Below are 24,055 nucleotides of genomic sequence, written 5' to 3'. Positions count from 1 at the left end.
CCAGCACTCAGCAGCAGCAGGGCCAAGGCACAGAAGGAGGTGCAAACAGGCAGTGACATCTCCTCAGAACAGTCCAACAGTTCTGATCTCTGGGAGTTCTGCAGTCATGGAGCAGGTTCTGTGCCCCTTCCCGCCCCCTCTCACAGCCAGCCCTGTGCCACATCACTGTCACCCAGCTCCCCACTGACACACAGGGACATGCACCTGAGAAACTCTGCAGAGCTTCATTCACAAAATCTACAATACCCTCATTAGGGAAATCTGCATTTACTGTTTGAAATACATGTTCATACCTTTGTAAATGAAATCAGAAACCTACAATGAACATGGCACATACAGGAATTCAGAATACAGAATTCATAACACCTCTCTTATCTGTCTGCTGGTCTATGCCTATAATAAAGTATAAAAAAATATAAATGAAGGGGTAATTTTTAATGAAACCAAATTAGGAATAATTAGTATGGCAATATCAGTTTTAAAGAGGCTAAGAGTCTGAAAAATGAAAATGATCTGTGATAGGGAAGAAGGGATTACTCACAAAGAGCTGCTGCAGGGAATGGTTACCTGGCACTAATTTTGGCATTGCTCTCTCTGAAGTAGTTTATGAACATTCAGCTATTGTTAAGGCAAGGTTGCAGCAGTCCTATTTTTATTTTCTTTAAGCCTATTTTTCTCTTACACAGAGAAGTGGAGTGATCCCAGTTTCCATTCTACTTCTAACTTTCTGAAAAAAACCCTAATGGAGCTTAAATGTTCTGTGCTTCGTGTCAGCCAGGGGTGAGCTGCTCCAGAACGTTTTACCCAAGTGCTCTCAGCTGATCCTGAGTATGAAGAAAAGGGGGCAAAAACCAATCTGATTTTGAAGGGGAGGTGTTTTTCCAGCAGAGCAGTGTCCTGGCCCAGCACCCTCCACAAGTGCTTGTCCCCACACCACAGGCACGGCAAACTCCCTTTGAAAGCCTGAATGCTTCAGAACAAACTCCCCAAATGCCCACACCCAGTGAACTCTGAACTCCCTCCCCCTTTACCTTTCCTCTTCAAGTCTTCATCTGGCTCGTATGTCTCAATTATCTGCATTGCTCTTTTCGTGTCATAGAAGGGAAACAAAATTTCATTGAGCCGAGGATCTCGCTGATGCTGAGGTGAGAAAACAAGAGAATTCAGCAAAACAAGACAGTGCATGGCTACCACACAGAGCATTTCATTACTGCAGATGAGAAAGAAAGAAGTGGACATGTAACAAAAAAGAAAAAAAAAGCAGCCCTATAATTCACAGATTGCTCAACAGCAACTTCAGCATTAGGTAGAAAATGAATTTATCTTTCATAAGAAACCTAGGCAGTTTGATCACATAAATAGTTCTTAAAAAGAAAAATTGAATGCAATCATGTAACTGGTCTTACTCTTGCTTATTCATGAAAATAATGACTGCACATGGAATCTGTGCAAATGAGATGGTGAAAACAAATAGCTGAATGTTCCTTTGTAAATTCTCTCTCTCTTCTTTTTTTTTGCAAATACTTGACTGGTGGCACTGTAATCACCTCTGCAAAAATGCAAGTCTTACACAATAGCTACAGCTAAAGCAAAAAGGTAAAATAAAGTATACTGTAAATACAGAATTAGAAATTTGAGTTTAGAAATGTGCAAGTACTGGATGATTATTTGTGAATCGTGGAAACATCATGTTTTAACTATTCAAAAACCAGCACAGGTTCTTGGAGTAAATATGCACACGAATTTCACAGTATCATCTCTTAATTCACAATACTTTACAATATTAGGATTTCATAATATATGTCATGTTTAAGTACAATTTAGCAGTGATTTCTAATAGACTAAAAAAAATCAGAATTTGTATGTTTTCACTTTGCAGTGTGCTATGTAACTTTGGTTTTTGCTCCATGCTGGATTAGAGCTGCACACTGTGTGCCTGATTCTACATTAAAAGAAAATGAAAACCAGAATTAACAGAACAGTGGCATGTAAGCAGATGCAACAAAACAAAGAAATAAATATGACTGTGAAAACACACTAGTCCCCCAGAAGGTGCACAGTTTCCAAGCTTTAGTTTCAGCAGAATCCAGAGATGTAAGAGGCCACCCCCATACTGGCAGTCAATAATGTGCAGTGACAGGATGGTGTTGACATGGCTTACACAGCACTATCAGCATTTGCTGTAATTCCTTATGTAGAAAGTTTTTAAAGATTTTTCTTTTACCATAAGAAAGGTAATATCAAATCCAATTTCTTTTCTTACAACCAATCCATTGGTGCATGTTCTTAATTAACTCCAAGAAATTACAACCAATGCCAAATCAATCATGCAGTTAGGGAGGGATGTTTCAGGGGATGCCACTGGCAGTCTGCAGCGCCTAAACACAGCAGGGTTATCCAGAGGGGCTGTAGGGATGCTCAGGAACACTCACACAAACACCACAGGCTGTGGGGATGCTCAGGAACACTCACACAAACACCACAGGCTGTGGGGATGCCCAGTACACTCACACAAACACCACAGGCTGTGGGGATGCTTAGGAACACTCACACAAACACCACAGGCTGTGGGGATGCTCAGGAACACTCACACAAACACCTCAGGCTGTGGGGATGCTCAGGAACACTCACACAAACACCACAGAGAGCAGATGGAAGCAGGACACACCAATACCACAACATGGCATGCAACAGCTCCAGGGTGACAAATGACAAGGCTTTACACCCCACTGACAATACAGCACCTCAGAAAATGGCCAGAAACAGTGGGGAAGGCTCTGTACTCAAGAAAACGGCTCTTCCCCTCTCACTTGCTTCTACAGTTAGTAATGAGCAAACAGAAGAAAATAAATGGGGTAAAGCAAACGTCTCCTCTTGAGAAAAAGTCCCAGAGTTATCAGAAGGAGCTGAGAGCAAAATATTCTTCCAATAGCAGTGATCACTGCTCATCATTGATCCTCCAGTGGAACAGAAGGGTATCCTTATGTTCACTTTGTTTAAAAAACAGAGTTGGCAGCAGATAAAGATCTACTTTAAAAAGCAATAATGTCCTCTAGTGCTTCATTGGGAAATATTCTGCACCCCAAACCTTGGTGGCACAGGGAGCCTGTGTTTTGTTTTCACCAAAAGTTGAAGGGTGAAATTTCATCTCAGAAGATAACCCAGCCCAGGGCTGATTGTGCATGTGCAGCAAGGCTGTGTTTGGTTGTTCTGGTTACCCTGGGCACCCCTACTCCAGGCACTCCCAGGCAGGTGAGGGTGAGCTGACTGAAAACAGGGGAAAGGGTGCCCAGAGGGTTTGCAGAGAGAGCAAAGCTCACCCAGCCTGTCCCAGCACCTGGGAGTGGGCACAGCCTGAGACACACAGCACTGCAAAGGCGCTCAAAGCAGTTCTGCCTGAAAGCAGCACTGCCCTGGGCTGGAGAGAAGGGCCTTCTGGGGAGATGGACAGCTGGGGGATGCAAAGAGGGACTGGGAAGGGGGGAGGAAGCCAGGAATTGGGAATAGAAAAGGATCTCTCCATACCTCCCTCCCAAAAGAATGGATGAGCATTGGTCAGACTACTGAAAATATTAAAATTCCATTTAAACTGTTACTTGCCTTGTTATTTTTATTGCTGTAAATGAACTGCAGAAGCAAATCTCAGTGGTAGTGATTTCAGTCCCTTTTCTACTATATTTCCTTTTTTTTTTCCTCCCTCTATATATGACTTTATAAACAGGAGATCTATACAAAATACTCAGTACATAACAGCAATTAAGTTTCTAAAAACTTCCCAGAAGCTTTAATGCTGAAGCACAATTAAATCATCTGTCAGCCAGCAGCATTTAAAAGTCACACAGAGGCAGGAGTTTGGAAAAACTCCAGGAAAGCTGCTCACTCTCCTCTCATCCCCAGTAACACACCCTCGTGCTCTCAAAAACCCATAACACTTACAGCTTCTGCAGCATGCCTTGGAGGTTACTTGAAAATAATTTAAGCTAAAGAGTCTCATGAAGAGCTGCTGTGCCAAGTGACTCCCCTCTCCTATGTAATGGCAATAACCTTTTGATATTGCCAGCATCAGACACCACTGCTAATTGCAGGGCTGGCCAGCAGCCAAGGGACAGAAATGATCCCTGCAGGAGGCACATCCTGGGTCCTTTTGTGCCTTTCAAATTATGGCCAAAACTTTAAACTCTGCTGGGAGGCCAAAAGACCTCCAACACAGACCAAAGGCACTACTTTTAGTCACCAGAATAAATGTCCTCCCCTAGAAAAAACACTGGAGTAATTCATCCCAGCTCTGGTCCTGATCCAAAGGGGCCCACCACAGGATTTCCAACTGCAAAATGCATTTTGTCAATATGGATGCAGTCAACAAGATGCATTTCTTTCCAATATTACCTATACACTTCCCCAATACTACCTATATTTGCCTATATACACAGAATTGAGAGCACAGCAACTCAATCTTAATTTTTCAATCAGTTACTGGAGGTAGGGGGCTCTTACAAATGCTGGCAGCTTTTCTTCACAAGTTTGGGCTTCAAGGAACTACACTTTAAATGAAAACAATTAGAGATCGATTTTAAAATGAAGATAAAACAGTAATTTACCTGACAATGAAGAGTGACACTAAAAAATCCAAAGTTGGATGTCTCACAGCAGTAAGATTAAGCCTTGCCAATAGATAGGAACTGAGGCCCCAAATATGTAACCCCAATTATGTAATCAAGCTGCTATCCTTCTCTCTCTCTCTTTTCTTTTTGAATACCCTTTCTACAAGTAATTCAGATGAATTTGAATACCCTTTCTACAAGTAATTCAGGTTTAGTGAAGCGTAAGGTACATGTTCTATGCTGAAAAATAAAATTATATTCTAAATTTGATATATAGGCAACTTACAGCTTCGATCTTCAGACTGAAGTATCCAATAAACAAACATGTATACATACAAACATATATAAAACGGAACTATAACTAGTGAAACAATTTTAGATGGAGAGATTTTTTTTTGGTAATGCACCTAAAAATGTCACATAGTGAGGCTGGCAGCTTCCCATGTTGAGGATGACAATAACCTGCTGGTACAACACCTACTGGGATGTGTTTGCTTTCCATGGGTGTGCTCTTGTCAAATCCACATACTGCATTTATTGCTGGAATTGCAAATGAGGCAGTTTTCTATAACTTACTGTGCTTTAGGAACAGAAAAGAGCCAAGCCCACACTGTTTATTGAACTACTTCACACACTCATGATGCTTTTAAGAAATACTAAATACTTCTGCCAACAACTGCATTCTGGAAATACAGCAATAAAAATATTTCCTCCTATTCTGCACACATGGTATTTTAAAAATCATATACAAACTCTTAAAATATCCTCTTAGCTCTTAGTTGTGTAACAGATTGAAATACTGCTGCTGAGGAGGACGAAATCCCTGTTTATAAACACCTAGTTCAGTTTTTCTACTCTTCTAGAAGAACTAGTAGATGGATTTAGCTGTGGCTACAGGTGAAATAACTGCAATGCAATTCTGGGTGTATTCAGTGTAATGCCAGCACAAACAGCACAAACCACACAGGACTCACAGCAGCACACAGGCAGGCACAGGGAAGCAGCAGGGGCAGCTGCAGGGCCGGGGCGCAGAGAGCAGGGCAGCACAGGGGCCCTGGAGGTGCCCCGGGGGCATCAGCAGCTCAGAAGCACACAGGGGCACGGGCATGCAATGGGGAGCTGGAGCAAGCCACTGCAGACACACTGGGGTGGGAGTTAATGTATGAAAAAGCTTACTTCATTTAGAAAGCTCACTAATTGGTCTACCGTTAAATAATCAGTTTTGTCTCCATTGCTGAAAAGGAATTTATTAGAGAATGTGAGTTATTGTACACGATGCTACAGTAGGTATGATTTACATGTTGACATTGCTGACACTTAAAAACCACCTGCTATTTTCTACCTGAATGTAGCTGCATATTCTCAACATGAACAGGCACAGAAAACATGCTAACTGTCTATCAGTACCTCCCACAACATATCTGCCTATCCCTGAACAACACCACATCATAAAACAACATGTAAGTCCTCCAGCTGAGAACAAATTTAGTGAAGAAATTTTTCAAACTTCAAATTTCTTACTTAATTTAATTAGTTCACATACTGTGTTAATTACCTAAAGGAGCAAGTTAAAATTACAGTAGTTAGTAAAGCCAATGCAAAAAAAAAAGTTCCAGGTGCCTCCTTTAACTCATGTAAAAGTTGCTCTGAAATACAGAGTGAACTTTTACATTAACAGTCTGAGAAGGGAGGAAGGGGTAAAACACAGACTGGAGCTTGTTCTAAAGTATTGCTGATGCTACTAGGACTCAAGGGTAGATAAATTTTACAGTGTTCTGTCGCTATTAGTTATGGACTAAAAATACACAAAATGTCTCTAAAGCAAGATTATATGAAATTTGAACTTACATCTTCTTAAAGAGGTCCTCTATGTCAGTTCGGGGACATATCTTTTGGGTAAGCTCATAAAATTTCTCATAAGTAAAAGCTGCAGGCTCAATTTCATCATTCTGCAATGAAATACAAAGGTACATTTACCCAGACAAGAGAGCTTATGTGCTCTTTTCCCAAGAGAATACCTTATATCAGAAAAAAGCAACTGAGAAATGGTTTAGCTCCTTCCCAAGTTCAAATTTACTCAATTTCTTTTGTACTCAAAGTAATTCTGAGTTCATTTTTATTGTAGATTCGTTAGATGTGCTTGTATTCTACCCTCAGTAACTGCTAACAATAATTCTACATAAACAGAGAGCTGGAAAACAACCTGTTTCTCTTCTGAAGCTTAAAAAAAACCAAAAACCAACCCAAACCCAAAACGTTCAAGCCATCCCCTATCTGGGCTCCCACTGCAAGTGGGACAGAGCTGGAGAGCAGCTCTGCAGAGGAGGGGAGCCAAGGGCAGGAGGAGTCCCAGAAACTCAACAAAACAATCTATTACACGCATATTTTGTGCTCATATACTTAGCATAAATGAACAAAAGGTGGTTTGCGACAGCAAAGAAGGGAAGCCTCCTCTAGGAGGTTTAAGGACCTCTGTGTCATACAGATTTAATTACATTTTGGCTCTAGTAAACAACCTCCAGCGATTAGCAAGTCACACGCAATAGGCACGCTTTTTGTGATGCAAATGGCTTCGATTACAGCTACAAATGTGAATGAGTCATTCCCTTATTAGTACACAAAAGCACTTATTCACAGCCACTAAGTACCTTTCCGCTGGGAAGCCCCAATTCCTTCAGTGCCTGAAAGATCACTTTTTCCGTTTTACCTGATGCAAAGGTTCTGGTTATGCTAAAACAAAAAACAGTGGAGAGAAAAAAAGAAACAGAGAAATGTCAGTCTTTTTTAAACAATCATCTCTCACTGCCAGCACTTTCCTCTGGCTCCGGCTGATGAATGGAAGCAGCTCCAAGCAGGAGTGCAGTGGGAGGATGCTCTGAGCTGGAGGGAGCAGCCCTGCTCTGCCTGCGAGCCATCGGAAATACAGAGAATAATGAACTGCAAACAGAACAAAAGAGGGGCTTTTCCCCCCGGGCACTGGGGCACAGAGCCCTGCAAAGCACTCTTGTGTTTGCTCTTTTCAGCTGGTACAAGTGACTGCTCACACAGCAGCACATTCTGCAAGGGAGGAGATTCCCTGGGTCATTCCCGGCTGGGTGCCTTCCCTTCCATGCCAGGCATTAAAGTGTATTTGTGCTGCCTTCCCTTCCATGCCAGGCACTGCACTGAGGCTGTGCTGCCTTCCCTTCCATGCCAGGCACTCCACTGCCCCATCAGGCACTGAACTGAGGCTGTGCTGCCTTCCCTTCCATGCCAGGCACTGAACTGAGGCTGTGCTGCCTTCCCTTCCATGCCAGGCACTGCACTGAGGCTGTGCTGCCTTCCCTTCCATGCCAGGCACTGAACTGAGGCTGTGCTGCCTTCCCTTCCATCTCAGGCACTGAACTGAGGCTGTGCTGCCTTCCCTTCCATGCCAGGCACAGCACTGGGGCTGTGCTGCCTTCCCTTCCATGCCAGGCATTAAAGTGCATTTGTGCTGCCTTCCCTTCCATGCCAGGCATTAAAGTGCATTTGTGCTGCCTTCCCTTCCATGCCAGGCACTGAACTGTGCCACACAAGGCAGAGGGGGCTGCTCCCAAAGGCAGCTTCCCTCCTCCTCCCTTTGCAAGCAGCTGCTGCTACCAGATCCCAAGCACAGGCAAATCCCAATCCCTGCTGCAGTGCTCCCTGAGCTCCCAGCCATGGAAAATAGCACCAAATTCCCTGTCCCGCCATGCTGCACAGAGACCCTCCCAGCTGCCCCTGGAACACTCCCACCAAGCTGATGAGCACCCTGCTCCTCCCCAAAGCTTCACCATGCGTGACTGGTTTCACTTGCAATGAGATCAGTCCCACAGAAATGCAGCTATTTGCTGTGGTGAACAGGAGAGTGCCTATTTCTGATTCCATTTGAGAAGAGGCAGAATCATCCCTGGCCCTGGAAGGGGGATCCAAACCTCACAGCTCCCCTGCCTTCTGTCTGGGGCTCGAGCTGCAATGCTGTGACCCACAACCCCTGACTGTGGTGTCCTCACCTGCAGAGAGAGCCCTTCGTTCTCCAAGGCATCCAAGATGTGTCCTAACAAAAGCTGAACACTGCAAACACTCAGGGGCTGCTGGTAAGAACGTGTTGCTCTTTATCACCAAGTGAGACAAACATTTGCTGAGACTTTTAGTCAATCTCATGCATAATAAATAATTTCACTTGGCAAGAGACGTGAAACAAATTGTGGCTGCTATTTGTTGCCATAGCAATTCCTGGTTGTTTTATTCTCCAAAACACTCTAAACTGCCTATGTAAATATTTTCATACTAATAAAATTAAGATCAGGAAGTGAAAATATCTAAATGATAAAAAAATATTTTAACAAAACTTAGCCATGTTTTTCTTCTTACTGGATCCTTACAACAGTTGATTTCTATGTCCCTATTTAGGCATCTAAGTTAGCTGTTTAATTTTCCAAAGCTGATAAGTACCAAGATATTTTCACTAAAATATAGACTGAGTTTAACTTTAGGCACTTGTTTCTTAAAAAAATCCTCAGGCAACTATTTTTCCTGCAAATTCTAAACCACAGAGTAATGTTAGCTCTACAATTTACAACCTATTTCCAGCCCTGTAAATTTCTATGTCCTTTATAATGAATTGGACTCCAATAATAAATGTCCTGTAAAACATGTAATATTGGTGTAAGTAATTAATCAGATGTGTGCCAAGATTCCATGGCTGCCGGGAACTTACTTTTGATGCCAAATGTATTTTTTTATTTCTCAAAAGCTGACAGCAAGCACAGCAGTAATTTGTAATGACAGCAGCAGTGCAGAGACGATTGCATGAATCAGAAAAGACTGTAAAAATACAGCGTGACACACGTGCATTTTGCCAAGGCTATTGCAAATTAAACTGCTTTTCCTTCTATCAGAAGAGACTCCATCCCAGCAGATTTACATTCATCTGGACACCCACAGGTGTTTACTCCTCATGTTCCACCTGCACTGCTTTGGGGCTCCTGCTAACATGCCAGTGCACTTCCTCATAAATACTGAAAACCCTTCCCACCTCTGGAACTGAGGGGTTTGACTCTGCTGTGCTTGCTGATGGATCAAATGACTTGTTACTTCTGACCTTCAGCACTTTCCAACCATGACCTCAAAAACCAAGCCAGCCCAACCAGTGAAAATCAATCTTCTACCATGGCTGCCCTGAACTGATCAGCTGGGCCTGACCTGCATGCACTGCACAGGAAATTATCTGACTCTGATTTCCAACCAACACTGAACCATTGCAACAGATTTCTTCCAGACACTCTGGAGTAATTGATATGAAACACACATAAAAATCCTCTACTTTCAAATTAACTCAGGCAAACTACTGAAAAACAGATTTAAGGTTCATTTGTCATAGTTTGGCCCTTTCTTTTATTACTATGTATTTTCATAGTTAGAACCCTTCTCAATGTAGTGATACAAAGGGATAAGCACAGTCTGAGCAAAGCTAATTTCTAACCAGGCTCTAGATGAGCAGGTGCAACTCACTCACACAGAAAATATTTTCTACCAGCAGAAAGTTGAAGAAACCAAGAAGATTTTTTTTCTTTACAAACGCTGACCTGTTTGCTCATCTGTTACAGCAGTGTTAAAATCTGAACCTACAAAACATCTTACAAATGCCCTGCCTTTGCAAGAGCTGTAAATAGAATTCTAGATTCAGACTGCTAAAATTTATCAAAGCCCAAAAGGCAAAGCTGCTGCTCTCCCAAGGTTTTCACACTGCTCACTGCCAGGGTTCCCTCTCTCCCAAACACAGCACATCAATAGCAGCAGACCTACACCCAGAATACATTAAAACCCAAAAGTGCCTTGAGAAAATCTTTGTGCCTTTGCAACTCCCAGCTGCACAGCCAAGGAGTCAGGAATATTTATGGCATTACCACCAACAGCCTGAGGAGTGTCACCTCCTCAAGGCTCCTCACTCCCTGTGGGAAATGTGAGAGATGCAAAATTTGTTTCAGACTTGGGAGGAAATGTAAGGAGCTCTGATTCTGCAGGTGAGGGGTTTTTTCTCTTTGTGTTTTAGTGCACCTCTGTGTAAAAATGAAATACAGGTGTAAGTCCCAAAAATGTGCCACATTTCACCCAGACCAAGATAGCCCATTCCTTGGAGCACCCAGATGCAAAGGAGATTCAGCTCCAAGGAACAGCAGATCCCTTACAAATTTATAAGCAACCTTCTTTACAATAAATTAACTGCTAGGGACTGATCTGTGTTAACCTGTAAGTAGTGCAAATTCAAATGCAAAGATTGAATACACTGGACCCAGTGAACTGGATTTTCAAGCAACCGACAGCCTGCATACACAAATCAGGATGCTGGAGCCCAACAGAGACAATTTATGCCTCACTAAATGTGATGTAAAATATTTAAAGGCAGGAACAGTTTCAGACAAGCTAGCACACTATAAATTGCTGCTGTGGAATAGGATCTGTGTTCAAGCACAGGGATAAAGCTGCAAAGCCCTGGAAATAGATTTGTCCCTGTGGAACTGCTCCCTCCTGGTTCCCCTCCAGCTGATGATATTCCCCACGGGACTCCTGCACAGGAGGTGCCTGGAGGCAGCTGAGGCTGAGGAGTAAGCAGGGAGCTGGCCCTGTGAGAGCTGGGAGCTGCACACACTGAGCAGCTGGGACACCGGCAAGGTGTCCCGGAGCCACGCAGCTAAGGAACCTGCAAAGCAGCATGGCAGGCCCTCTGCCTTCCTGCAGATACAAAATCCTCTTTTCCTCCCTTGGGAAAAAAATGTGAGGGGCCTATCTTACCAAGTCCTCCCTCTTGCTTGCTTTTCCTCTCTATGAAAACCCAGCGTGCCCCAAAACTCTGCCTGGCATGTCCTTTGTGAAGAGAAGAGCAGCTCAGTGCATGGGCAAGGATGAGTCCTAGAGCAGCAGGGAGGGCACTACTGCCCACCAGAGAGAACTGAAAACCTGTCACCTGTAACAGCCAACAGCTGAGCAGGAGCAAAGATGCTGTCCTGGCCTTGCTGTTCCCAACAACTATCACCCAACAGCTCATTTACCATGTGCACAAACCCAAACATTATCCTGGGGGGCCTTTAAAAGCAGGAGCATTTTTGGCAGATGCATCTATGTCTCTTTTACAAGGAACTGCAGTTTAAAAGTACCTTTTTGTCCTCCACTTAACTGGCCTGCAAGCTTTTATGGTTCTTTTTTAAAAGTACTTTATCAAGTTTTACAACTGAAAAACCCATCCCAGGGTTTGAGCAATGTCAGGAGAAATCTGATGCTCTTAGCTCTAAGTGACTTTGAAAACTATTAGAAGAACTCATATCTTCACTACAATGGACTGCAAAAAAATAGAAATTACTAGGCTGGTAAGAAGTCCTGCCTGCCTTACCAAGGAGGGCAGATAAGAATATCTAGTTCTGTACTTACTATTGCATATATATTAGTAATAACATTAATATTATGTTCCAGTATTAAGCCACAGAATTTTATTAAAATTATAGAACTCGGAAGTGAAAAACCCTAGAGCTCCCCAAGGTGCTTACCTCCGAACTGGAATTTTCCCATTTGTGTTTGTTAGAAAGGCCAGCTTCATCCAGCTGAAATTAGGAATGAAATATTTTTAAAACACTGTTTATTAAAACTGGGGTCTAGATGTTATGTTTAATTTGTTGCCATGTCTGCTAAATAGTACAAACAAATAATTGTTCTGCAATAAAAACATTTTTCTGTAACCTTTTAATGCTTGAGGCAGGGCAGTTCTTTAACTGCAAAAGCAAAAAGCAGCCCAAAAAAATCACTACAGCAATTAACACCAGTGTGAAGATGAGAAAGTCTCATGGGGCTTAGCTTGCATATGCATCAAAGAGAAAACAAGCCAGCCAATAATTAAAACATACACTACCATAAATCAAATGAACAGTTATAAATTCTCCTGTAATTTCTCCTGGGCAGGTGCCAGATATAGCCTTGAGACATCTTTAGTCTCAACAGACAAACTCCTAACTCATTTAATACCATTTTCTTTCTGACACTGTTTTGTAAATGTCAAACTACAAAAAGTAATTTTTTTTCCAATTCCAACAAGGAAAACACAAGGACAGAAAAATAAAGGAGAAGGGAGAGGAAAGAAAGCAACTTACTGTTTCTTGAGACACGTCATTGGACTGACATTGTTAGCTCTGAAGTTATGTATGATGGATCCAAGCCCTTCTACCCATTGCTGAAAAACACCAAAACACCAAATCAGCAACACTGAAGAGGGGAGAAGTAGGGAAGTTTGGCTTGGGGGAAGGCTCCTCCTTGAAGCCATGGGTAATGTAAATAACCTGTGCAGGTCACAGCCCATACCATGGAAAAGCCCGGCCTATTTTATCCATTTTACCCATCACTGCTCATCCCCCACTAGGCACAGGGACTGTGCTTCCCATTCCTCCAAATGCTACATGTGGGACTAGCAGTGCCAATAAATCAGTGTACTGCCAGCCAAGGCAAGTGATCCCTCACTGATTTATTGGGGCCTCCATTTATGCCCTGTATGAACCTGTACTGGCCTCCCTGTGGTGCCAGGGGCGGCACCAGCCCTTGCTGAGCTGATATTTATTTGTGCCCTGTATGAACCTGTATTGGCCTCCCTGTGGTGCCAGGGGCAGCACCAGCTCCTGCTGAGCTGATATTTATTTGTGCCCTGTATGAACCTGTACTGCCCTCCCTTTGGTGCCAGGGGCAGCACCAGCCCTTGCTGAGCTGATATTTATTTGTGCTGAGGCCTCCATTTATGCCCTGTATGAACCTGTATTGGCCTCCCTTTTGGTGCCAGGGGCAGTACCAGCCCCTGCTGAGCACCATCACCCAGTGTGTGAGGACATATTTCACTGGTCCAGCTTAGGAAAGGAGTGAAATAGAATATCAATAAGCAGGAGGAGGCATAACAACTGCTCTCACACCCTGTTACATATTCAAGCCCTGCTTGCTTTCATCCTTCAAATGCACAGCAATGCAAATAATCCCTGGGATGACTTGCAGCCAACAGCAGCATTACAGCACTCACTGCTGTAATTCCTCTTTCAGGGATCTACTTTCCTGCTGTAGCCTGCACCCCAAGCTTGCAGAGCTGCAGCTTAAGGCTTAGGCCCTGACATGAACCCCCACTGATTTCAGCAAGAATCCTGGCAGGAAAAAGCCATGGCAAGATTCAAAAATGGCAGTGCTACAAGCCAAGTTCCATCTCAATTATGCCATTGTAACACTAGGATTACTCAACTGATAATTTACACTGGTGGAATGGAGATGGGATTCAGTCCTCTGCTAAACATTAACCTTGGGAACAAAGGAGCTTTTTGCCTCTGGCCAAATGCTGTGCATGCAGCCTGAGCTGACTTGGGCCGCATCCAGACATGACACTCATAGATGCAGATGAGTGGATTGTGCTTTTCATGAATGAGTGCTGTACATCTGCAAGACAGATGAAAAAAATCCTGATTTATACTGGAGGAGCACTAGCCTCTTTGGGAAAGGGTATATTGTAAACTGCAGGCAGCAAATCCCTGGGTTGAAACAAGGTCTGAGGTGTCAATTCAACACACTTCAGGAGACCTCTGCACTCATGAAATATTAAATCTGTTTTCCTTTAGGAAAAGTAGTCACTTATTAAGATGCATGTTAATACTTAAGTGTTCTTTTTTAAGTTACCTTTTAAATAAGTACTGCATTAAATATTAATTTAAAGAGATCAAGTGTGTGTCTGAGAATCATTTGAAAAACAGAACCATCACTTGTGGGAAAAGGCAGCATTTGGGGTTTTCTTAGGTGTGTTTTTGGGCTTGGAAACAACCCCCCAGTCAGAGTCTGCCCTCCCATCTCCCTTTTCCCAGCTGCATGAGTCCATGATTGCAGTCATAGGCTGCAGGGACTGCCTAGGAAGATAAAGACAGCAAGGTTCATGGGGCAAGATAATATCATTTTATCTTTATATTAGAACTGACATAACTAGAAACCACTGACAGATTCAGGAAACACTGATGTTTTCCTACAAATGTTCCCTCGCCTCAGATGATAAAGGAATGGGGCTTGTGATAATTTCAGGGTAATTGTCTGAACAAATCTTACACAGAACTCAATTTCCTAGAACTGCTGAAATTCAACTGTTGCAGCTGCCTGTGTTTGGGGTTTGTGGTTTGTTTGGGTTCAGGTTTTCCTGGTTTGTTTTGGGTTTGGGGGATTTTTTGTTTGGTTGGGTGTTTGCTTTTGTTGTTGTTTAAACCAATTAAATGTAACATTGCTGCTGCATTAACACTGTTACAGCTACACAACCATTGGTCCTTGTGTGATCTGCATTGGTCTGCAGCCCTACAGAACTCCTCAGCCCTCCAACACTGACCCAACCACACAGTGGCATACTCACTGCAAACAGAAAACCCCTGCAAAAATTCAATTACACCAAATGCACGTTGGGAATAAGCTGCAGGCTTTCTGCCATTTGTTTCTGCCAGAAAACCACCCCTGGTGCAGTGCTGCCCTTATCAGCAATTCATTTGGAGCTAACACCACAGACCCGTTCTGATTTGAAGGCAATGGATTGAGACTACACCAGATACAACAAAAACTAACATTTAAAAGCAAGGCTGGCCAGCACTCAGCTCTGCAGTTACCTCTGCTCATCTAGAAGAGCTGCCAAGAAGGAACACTGCTAGAGAAAAACACGAGTGAAGAGAGAAATCAATACACTAAGCACTTCCCAAGTGATTTTTCGTAGGAGTTGTCGTGATGGCTCCCACTTTAGAGGTCTCCCTAACCTTCTCTCAGTGTTAATGCCCTTCCCTGACAGAGATGCCAAGGCAGGAACTGCACTCCCTTGGAGCAGAACAGCACAAAGCTCCAGCCCAGCCCTGCTGAGGTGCAAAAGCACCACACTGCGGGGGCAGCAGGCGAGGGAGGGAGCTCCGAGCATCTCCACGGTGTGTGAGGTGCCCTGGGCAGCGGCAGCAGCTCCAGAGCCCCTCCTGCCCATCTGCTCCAGCTGACAGCACCTCTGGCTGCCTGCCCTGCCTCTGGGCACGGCAGCTCCTGCAGTGGCACAGCACGCCCTGCCCACGGCCACCAGCTGCCCCTCAGCAACAGGAACACAAAGGAAAACCAAACTCAACAACACAGCCAGCACCGGCAGAGTTTTTGTCCCTCTGAGGCAGAACGGTCTCAATTAATACTGCCTTCACACTAGCTCCTAGGGTACTGTGATCAGTGCACAGATACTCACAAAATTCAATATCCAGCTGGCACTATATTGCTTTCCTGACAACAAACCATTCCCAGGTTTAATGCACACTGTCTGATGACCTTGCAGGAGGCATGAAAGAGGGGCTCAGGTTTATCCAGCTAAGACGCAGACAAATACAGCAGCAGCCTTGCTTGTATTCTGTGACAGCACCCTTTAATTTACAGATGAAGCTGAAAGACCTGTACATCTACATAAGGAACAGGGATACAGATCCTCAGTTCTCTTCTGTCATCCTCAGCATTTTCAAGTCACTGCCTGTGCAAAGGATGAAAATTCTGTAAAAAGTGGAATTCTGAAATGAGGTACCATTTAGGAATCAATTATTGGTACCATTTAGGTACCAATAGGAAGCACCTCGTTCTTAGAAAAAAATATGTCTTTGATAGAAATCAGGGTACATTGGATTCTTACTGATGCTAGTGCTGAATATTTTCCAATTTTCAAAATATGGTTCAGTACCCTTAATCTGTTGAGATATACACAAATATTATTCCAGATTCATAGAGGGATCTGGACCCTGATATCTAATCCTAGAGAATGAAGAGCCATGAAAAGAAACAAAACCAAACAGCAGTACATCTTAAGCTCAGACCCCCTTAGGCTGAAACAAAAGGCCAAAATCTACACTGCAGGCTGGAACAAACACTGTGTTGTTTTTCTCTGACAAGATCAAACACTGTCAAACATCTCCAGAAGAAGAAGGGGCAAGAAAAATCAATCACAGAAGCACTCTCTTAGCTTTTGCTGTCAGCCTGAAATGCTTCTGAGGCTCTTAGTGACCCTGTGTTAGTGAGGTTCACCGATGGAACACAGGCACAACTGGCAGGGGGCACAAATAAATTTGGCCTTTCAGCTCTATTTTAGCCATCAACCTTTCACTTGGGCAGGGTTAAAAAGGACAAGAATTATGAAAGGTTAAAAAGCACCATAGTCTGCAGCTCATGACATTGCAGACAAGGCCATGCATGGCTTATTGACCCATGGGGTCAGTACTGCCAGACCTCTCCAGATTTTGCCTTCCCCTTTCCAGGGTTGCACTCCACCTACTGCAGGCATCAGGAAAGGCAGGGAGGCACTGCCCTCTGAATTTGGGGTTCAGGTCTGGGACTGGCTGCCAAGGGCTCCACAGCCCGAGGGCGCAGGAAGCCACAGAGAATTGTTCCCACCTGTGCCCAGGACACAGTGGGCTGGCAGGAGTCCCTGGCACTGCCCTCAGCCAGCAGATGTCCCCATTCCCTCAATGCAAACACCTCACAACTGCTCTCTGCTCAAGGAAAATCCCCCAGCAGCCCCAGCAAGGAACCTGAGGGGTGCCAGTGCCAAACCTGCCCCTGCCCTGCCCCACCGCAGCACTGACTGTAGCAGGACATGGCTGTGGAAACACTGCACACAGATAAAAGGGAACCTTGTGACCTTCAGCTATTCCAACAGCAAAGCTGGGGCTCACCTGAGGCTCACAGTCTGTACTGGAGCTGCCCAGTGTGCCCACACTGCTGCCACTCAGTGCATTGCCAGCGTGGGTGAGCAAAGACAACAACAAGTCCAGATTTTGGGTGGCTGAAGTACAAGAGCTTTACTGGACTAATGGCAGCCCATGTGCCAAGGGCTGAGGCCTCACCCCAGCACTGGACCACTTCTGCCCCAAGGAAATTCATCCCCAAATTCTCACTGGCCTTTTCAACTGTCCTAGACTGAGGAAAACCAATTACTGGGGCAACTATCCAATTACTGGGCCACACAAAGTCCATCTGGGAAGTAAAAAAGAAAAATACACACATATGCTCTCATCTCTAATATATGTGTGTGCATGTGTGTGTGTTAATTTTAGCTCAGGATAATTTATACAACCTGATTAAATCAGGATTCCAAACATCAGGTTTTAAATTCCACCTTTTACAGTCACTCTCTACTACCACAGTGGAGCTGTTTCAGGAGTGGACCATGACAGCTGCTTGCAATCAGAGACACAGTACACCCAATTCTGTGGCTGTTTTAAGAGTGGAAATGAAAACCAATTTCTCAGCTGAAAACACCAATAAAATTTAAGTAGATAGAATGTAAACAGCAGAGCTGGAGCTTGGAGACAAGTGCAGAGATAATAAACACTCTCTTGTTGCTGGAGTAGCTGTACTTGGGGCACAGCAGTGCCCTGGGCAGCCCTGCTGAGCACCAGGGACACAGGTGAGGACAGGTGACAAGAGCCAGCCTGGGATGGGCCTGGAGGGAGGGTCCAGCCCTGCCCACAGCAGGCACCAGCCCACTGCCACAGCTGGGGCACCCCAGGGACTGTCCCCCTGTGCCACCCTGTGCCAGGGACCTGCAGAACCTGCTTCCCAGTGTGCCACCCCTTGCACCAACAGGATCTTCCACCAACTCCCTTTGTTGCAGCTAGCCAGTCCCATTCCAATCCAGCCTTCAGTGGGTAACAATGCTTCTTTTCCCATTGCAAATTATCACCTGCAGAGGCCGTTCTGGGCAGAGAGGGTCTGAGCTTTAGTGCTTGGATCTGCCACGCAGTTCCCTCATTTAAAGTATCCCAACCAGGTACAGACCAAGGCTCTGTTCCTCACAGCAATGGGGGACAGCAGAAAGCACAGGTTTCTTGCACACATTTACAACCCTCACACATATCTGGGCAGCTCAAGCTTCAGTCATTGCCCCTTCCCCTCCAAACTCTTGCCTCTGTCATTTCACAGGAGGGGCTCTGAGCTGGATTAATTTGAGCTCTATTTTAAGCTGCAGTTAGCAGCTGCACAGATACCCAAAGCCATGCAAAGGCTGGCTCTTCTGCAGGGGATTTACTGTGTCCCACAAGGAAGATGTTCTCTCCTGAACACCACAGGAAGAATGAAGCAGGAGCACTTCTATGTGCAGAAAACTCCAGAAAATTCCATTTCAGCACAGAAGTGCAGTAGCAAGCTGTGGTATTTACCATATACCAAAGGTCAACACAGCACAGGCCAGATTCCCCAGTGAAGGCAACTTAGAGAGCTCTGCATTGATTTTCTGGCTTGATCTGCCTTCTGCTGTCCCTCATGCCTCACACATCTCCTATCAGATGAGGTGGATCATCACTGCTGACAGCCCTGGGCGTGTATTTTGGCGGGAAGGCTCCCAGATGCAGGGCTCTGGGTTCCATGGGTCTCAGAGCCTGCCCACTGCAGCATGACACACCAATTCTGCAAGGCTGGGCTGCTAATGAGCACCAGAGCTTCTCCACAGCATAATTAGCTCATCTCTTGTGACAGCCTCTGTAATGGGCCAGCATTCTCACAAACCAATTAGTCTAATACAGGTTATTGAGATCTAAGGTGGCTGAGAAACTTAACTGCAGCTGCCCTCAGAATGAATCAGAGATGCTGCTGGGTGGAGTGTGAAAGTGAATGCTGCCAGCATCTCCTATGCTTTGCTTCTTTTTTCAAATGCTTTCAAAACATAACTCTGACACGTTATTTCCCTTGAAGTCTGCTGAAAATACACACAGTAAAATCAATTTAGTGCACCCATGTAAGTTATACAAGTGTTTCTCCTATAAAGGAGTTTGCTCAGCATTGCCAGTGCTTCCAAAGGTATGGATCCAAAGCAATGAACAATAAACCAGGTTGGCAAGGGATTTAGTGAAGCTGCATTCAGCAAACAGTTTTAAAGGAGGGGATTTACCAGGTGTGTGATACTGATCACTATTTAATATTTATCTTACAGGCAGAACAGATTATAATCCTAAATACCCTAAATGCACGCAGACAGAGAAGAAAAGCAAAGAGTGTGTATTTTAAATGCCCATGGATGCCTGGATCTCAGCTAGCAGTGTTCTGTCAGCACTCTGAGCAGCTTTCTCAGAGCAGCTCACAGCTGAGGGCCAGGGCAGGTGGAGGCCAGGACTCTCAGCAGAGCTGCAGGCTGCAGCCCTCAGGAAGGATGAGGTGTCAAACTGCACCACTGCTTCCTGAGAGCTGCTCCGTGCCAATGGGAAGCAGCAAAGAGCCTGGCCACACTGGGATGCCCTTAACTGCACGGTTTCCTTTCCTGCTTTTGTTTTTTCAAACAATACAAACCACACAACACAATTGGGTTATCAGAACTTTGAAGGGCTGAGCTCCACCCACCAGGAAAATGGCAGCAATTACATTCCCTTCAGCATCCCTGTCACAGAGCCAGCAGCACCAGCTTGTCTGCTGGGGCAGCCCCACACAGAGGCACTGACCAGCCCAGGGAATGCCCAGTGCTGTACACAGTGCTCTCAGTGTCTCTGATAATCCTCTGTGCATGCTCAGGCTGACAGAGTCACTGCTTCCCTCACCACATGCTCCACAGGGATGTTTGGTGCCCTCTGGAAGGGCAGGGCAGCAGACTCTAACCCAGGTATTTCAGTCAGCCACGCAGGCAGGCTTAGGAAAAACAACTGAGCACTGCTGATGAGCTCTTCTTTCACCTCCCACAAACAGTTTAATTGTGAAATACCTTGGCTATTTCTGTGGTTTCTGCTACCATGAAAGTGAAGCTGATGTTCACCAGGTCTGTGCCACTGCAAACACACACTATCCGTCCTTCCAGCTCGTTTTCTGATTTTCCAACAGCCTCGAGTGCAGTCAGTATTTTGGGATCCTGTGAGACACAATAAAGAACTTGTTACATTTGCAACACTTCTGCTATGCAAGGCACGATGGTAAAAATGCATTTTCACCTCCTTATACATTTACACCTTTAAACCTTTGCCAGTCATCTGAAATGAGTGCTTTCACTCAGAAACATTGTGTGCAAACCTGAGAAAACAACACATTCTGACAGTCAGGAACATGACTGCGAGAACTCATCTTTTCATCACGAAGAAGAACAATTAATCACTCCAAGGACTGAGACAGAGCATCAGCACTGATCTGGAAGTTAATTATTCCCATCTAGTTAAATCCTTATTTCCCGAAGTCACCATCTCTGTGACTTGGAGGTTCTTTAGTGACGTGTCACACGAGCTGCTGTCCCTGCTGCTGGGGGAGGTTCCATGGGCATGCTTTTGGAAAGGCAGAGCTGCAGGCTGCAGCTCACGGCTGGGGCAGTGAGCATGGGGAGCATGGGGCTGTCTGCATCACCACAGCTCCTGCTTTTGGAAAGGCAGAGCTGCAGGCTGCAGCTCACGGCTGGGGCTGTGAGCATGGGGCTCTGCATCACCACAGCTCTTGCCCCTTCTGTGGGGCAGAGATCTGGGCCTGCAGACTACCAGGAGGAATTATAAGAGAGTTACCTACATGAACACACTTTACATGTGAAAGTGGAAATGCAGGGCTCACAGCAGATCTCCTAAACTGAAGGGCTGCTGGAAGGAGAGGCACAGCCCCGTGCACAAAACCCTGTGTATTCCTTCTGAATACTCCTGAGTCTATTTCCAAAGGCTTGGGGCTCCAGGACTCCTAGCTAGTACTTCTGCACTTTAAAAAGGCAGGCTGTGAGCAGCTGCCCTCTCTGACCACCTAAATGCAGAAAGAGGGATGCAAACAAATCTTTCTACACTTTATCTTAACAGAGAGAGAAGATAAAATAAATTGAAACAGATTGGAACAAAATGAACATTTTTTTCTCAGATCCCTAAACAAGTGTCACAATAAACTGTTACAAGATAATTAAAATCTCCTGCTATGTGCTCTTAATGTCTGTTCAGCTCTCAGCGCATCCTGAACCCTGCAGTACCTCAGAAAAACCAGATGACTGATGCTGCCCACTGCAATCACAACAAATCACTGTAAAACTTCAAACGTGAGGCTATGACTGCAAAGTAAAAGCTGTGTTACTGGTATTACTTAAAGAAATGAAGGCAATCCTGCATTTCACCTTCAGCTGAAATACTGCTCATTTAAATGAAGCATGAAGTAAGGACAGAGTACCTTTGGTACAGCTCCAAAGCGAACACTGTTGATCAGGGAGCACTCCAACACCTGGCCCTCCTGAAAGGACAAAAAGGGTACAAGTTCAAAGGCTGCTGAGACACAATTCCACTGGGAGTTTCACCAAAAATAAACTGAGAATTTCATCGGCAAACTCTGTTAATAAAAACTAAGCAGTATATTTCCCTTCAGTATTGATTGATTCCCTCTTAAATTCTTCACTTCTGTCAATTCTAAAAACAATAAGATGAGGACTAGTTTTGTAAATAAACTAACGCAGTATTTTAAATTTTTTAAAAACAGAATACACATAAAATGCAATAACATATAATATACATTCCTGACATAATTGCAATATACCTTTCCTTCACTTTTCCAGCTCAGAAAAAATCCAAATTCATCCACTTGGAAGAGACAGTTGCTTTCAAAGACAAAAGATTCCTACAGAAAAGAAAATACAGACCACTATTTCAGTCAGTTTGCCAAATATAAATTATTTATCATTCAAAAATAAAGGATTGTTCTGTTTCTTCCCAAAGACCCTCCTGCAGAATTTGCTGTTCCCAAAAAAAAACAGAAACAAGGGAGGCAGGCCTTTAAAAAAGAGATCACTTTTAACAATTTGTCTTATTGTTTACACTTGAGACACTGAGACACAATTAATATTTTCCTACCTTATTGCAACTAAATGAAGATGTTTTATTTAATAGAAGTAGTGATTCTTACCTAATAAAAAAATCTTAATGAAACAGAACTTCAAGAAATGTATTGAAAATTAAATGCTTGAAGGTAAAAAAATATATAATTTGCCAATGCCACCCTCAGGATCCAATGGCCACATTTCCTTTCAAGGTGCAGAATTTGGGAAGCATTTTCTGTTGCACTGTGGCAGTGTACATGCTGTGAGTGCTCTGCAGCCAGAGTGAGTGACGAGCAGAGCTTGCAGGATATTGATTTGTACAAGAAATCAGGAAACAATGGCACTCCAGAGAGACTGGGCAAGGCAAAAAGTCAGATGAGCTGAATTTATAAAGAGATTTTCCCCACACACCTCCAGCCTCAATTAGAGCATCATAAATTAAGCTGAAACGCAGGAAAAGGGTGTGCAGAATCAACCACTTCAAGAAAAAAGCGATCCAGAACTTCCTGACTTCCTGAATTGAATAGTGAGGAGAATTTGTGGGAAGATCCTCTGTGAGGAAACAAAGCAGGCTGCCAGGTGTGCCCCAGAACCCTGGAGCAGGAGGGGCTCACAGCATGGACAGACAGGGCTCTGCTCCATGGGGGGAAGGCAGGAGCCCCTTCCTGGGGTTTGGGGGCAGCACACCCAGCTGAAGGAGCCTGAGCTGGGTGCCAGAGCTGGCTCCACGTGTGCCCAGGGCAGAACAGCACAGCTGTGCCTGGCACTGCCCTGCTAGCACATCCCAGCAGTGACATCCAGGTGCCAGCAGTGCCCCTGAACCCCACGTGTGCCCAGCACAGAACAGCACAGCTGTGCCTGGCACTGCCCTGCCAGTGGGGACATCCCAGCAGTGCCCCTGCACCCCACCCAGCCTGGAGCACCTGGAAGCCTGTTGCTGTAGCTGCCCACTCTGTTCCTTGGTGAAGGGTGAGAGAACAGCCACTCACTCACAGGCTGTGTCTGCAGCAGGGCTTGCTGAAGGAAAATAAAGCTTTTTTCTCCATCTCCACCACTATCTACTTCATTTATCTGGCCCCAAATCTGGAAACACAGGGTAAACCAACTATCCCTATCTTGGCAGGTCTGGTGATAAAAAATACCTTTTACTTACATTCCAAAGATAAGAAAATACTAATATCCCTGAAGGCACTTACCTTCAACTTACAGAGATCTCCTGTTCAAACAAGATTAAAAATAGACCCTGATACAATTATTCTTACCAGCATATCAATGCTGAGTATAGGGTAAACTTCTCAGCACTTTATTTCAGCTGCCTGTGTAAAATGTCCTGTTTTGCATTCCTTTAATAAAGGTGGATTAAAGCACGGCTGAAAGCAGGATCATAGTAATCATATTTCAGATAGAGTGCAGATTGATTTTCCAAAGTAGATAAAACCACTCCAGTTCTCAAATGATGCATTTGAACCAGAAAATGAATGTTCTGTGTTCTCTGACTTTCCCTTGTAATAGGCAGGTGCTCAGTTTATATATCCAAGAAAAAGCAATATTGTCCCTCCCTCCATTTGATAGATAATACAAAAAAATGGAAGGATTCACTTTGTTTAATAATGTGCTTTATGAATCTGCAAAGATGAGAGTTTTATACACATTACAGATATTT

At 44.4% G+C, this 24,055-nt stretch overlaps 1 protein-coding gene across 7 annotated transcripts in view; it reads right to left on the bottom strand.

The window, feature by feature from the left end:
* Window positions 1-24,055, bottom strand: part of PLCB4 (phospholipase C beta 4) — a 171,494-nt gene that overhangs the window by 51,575 nt on the left and 95,864 nt on the right. For all 7 annotated transcript variants that reach the window (XM_064709817.1, XM_064709818.1, XM_064709820.1 and 4 more), the window contains 9 exons: window positions 22,113-22,193; window positions 21,753-21,812; window positions 20,338-20,481; window positions 12,743-12,822; window positions 12,146-12,199; window positions 7,250-7,331; window positions 6,450-6,550; window positions 5,778-5,835; window positions 1,032-1,140 (listed from right to left, as the gene is read on the bottom strand). In XM_064709817.1, coding sequence (XP_064565887.1) covers window positions 1,032-1,140; window positions 5,778-5,835; window positions 6,450-6,550; window positions 7,250-7,331; window positions 12,146-12,199; window positions 12,743-12,822; window positions 20,338-20,481; window positions 21,753-21,812; window positions 22,113-22,193 — 769 coding nt within the window. The remainder of the gene's footprint in view (window positions 1-1,031; window positions 1,141-5,777; window positions 5,836-6,449; window positions 6,551-7,249; window positions 7,332-12,145; window positions 12,200-12,742; window positions 12,823-20,337; window positions 20,482-21,752; window positions 21,813-22,112; window positions 22,194-24,055) is intronic.

The sequence above is a fragment of the Zonotrichia leucophrys genome, chromosome 3 (genome assembly GCF_028769735.1).
Source record: "Zonotrichia leucophrys gambelii isolate GWCS_2022_RI chromosome 3, RI_Zleu_2.0, whole genome shotgun sequence".
Classification (NCBI taxonomy): Eukaryota; Metazoa; Chordata; class Aves; order Passeriformes; family Passerellidae; genus Zonotrichia; species Zonotrichia leucophrys.
The sequence above is the reverse complement of the archived record's forward strand: the minus strand, read 5'-3'. Positions and strand labels throughout refer to the sequence as shown.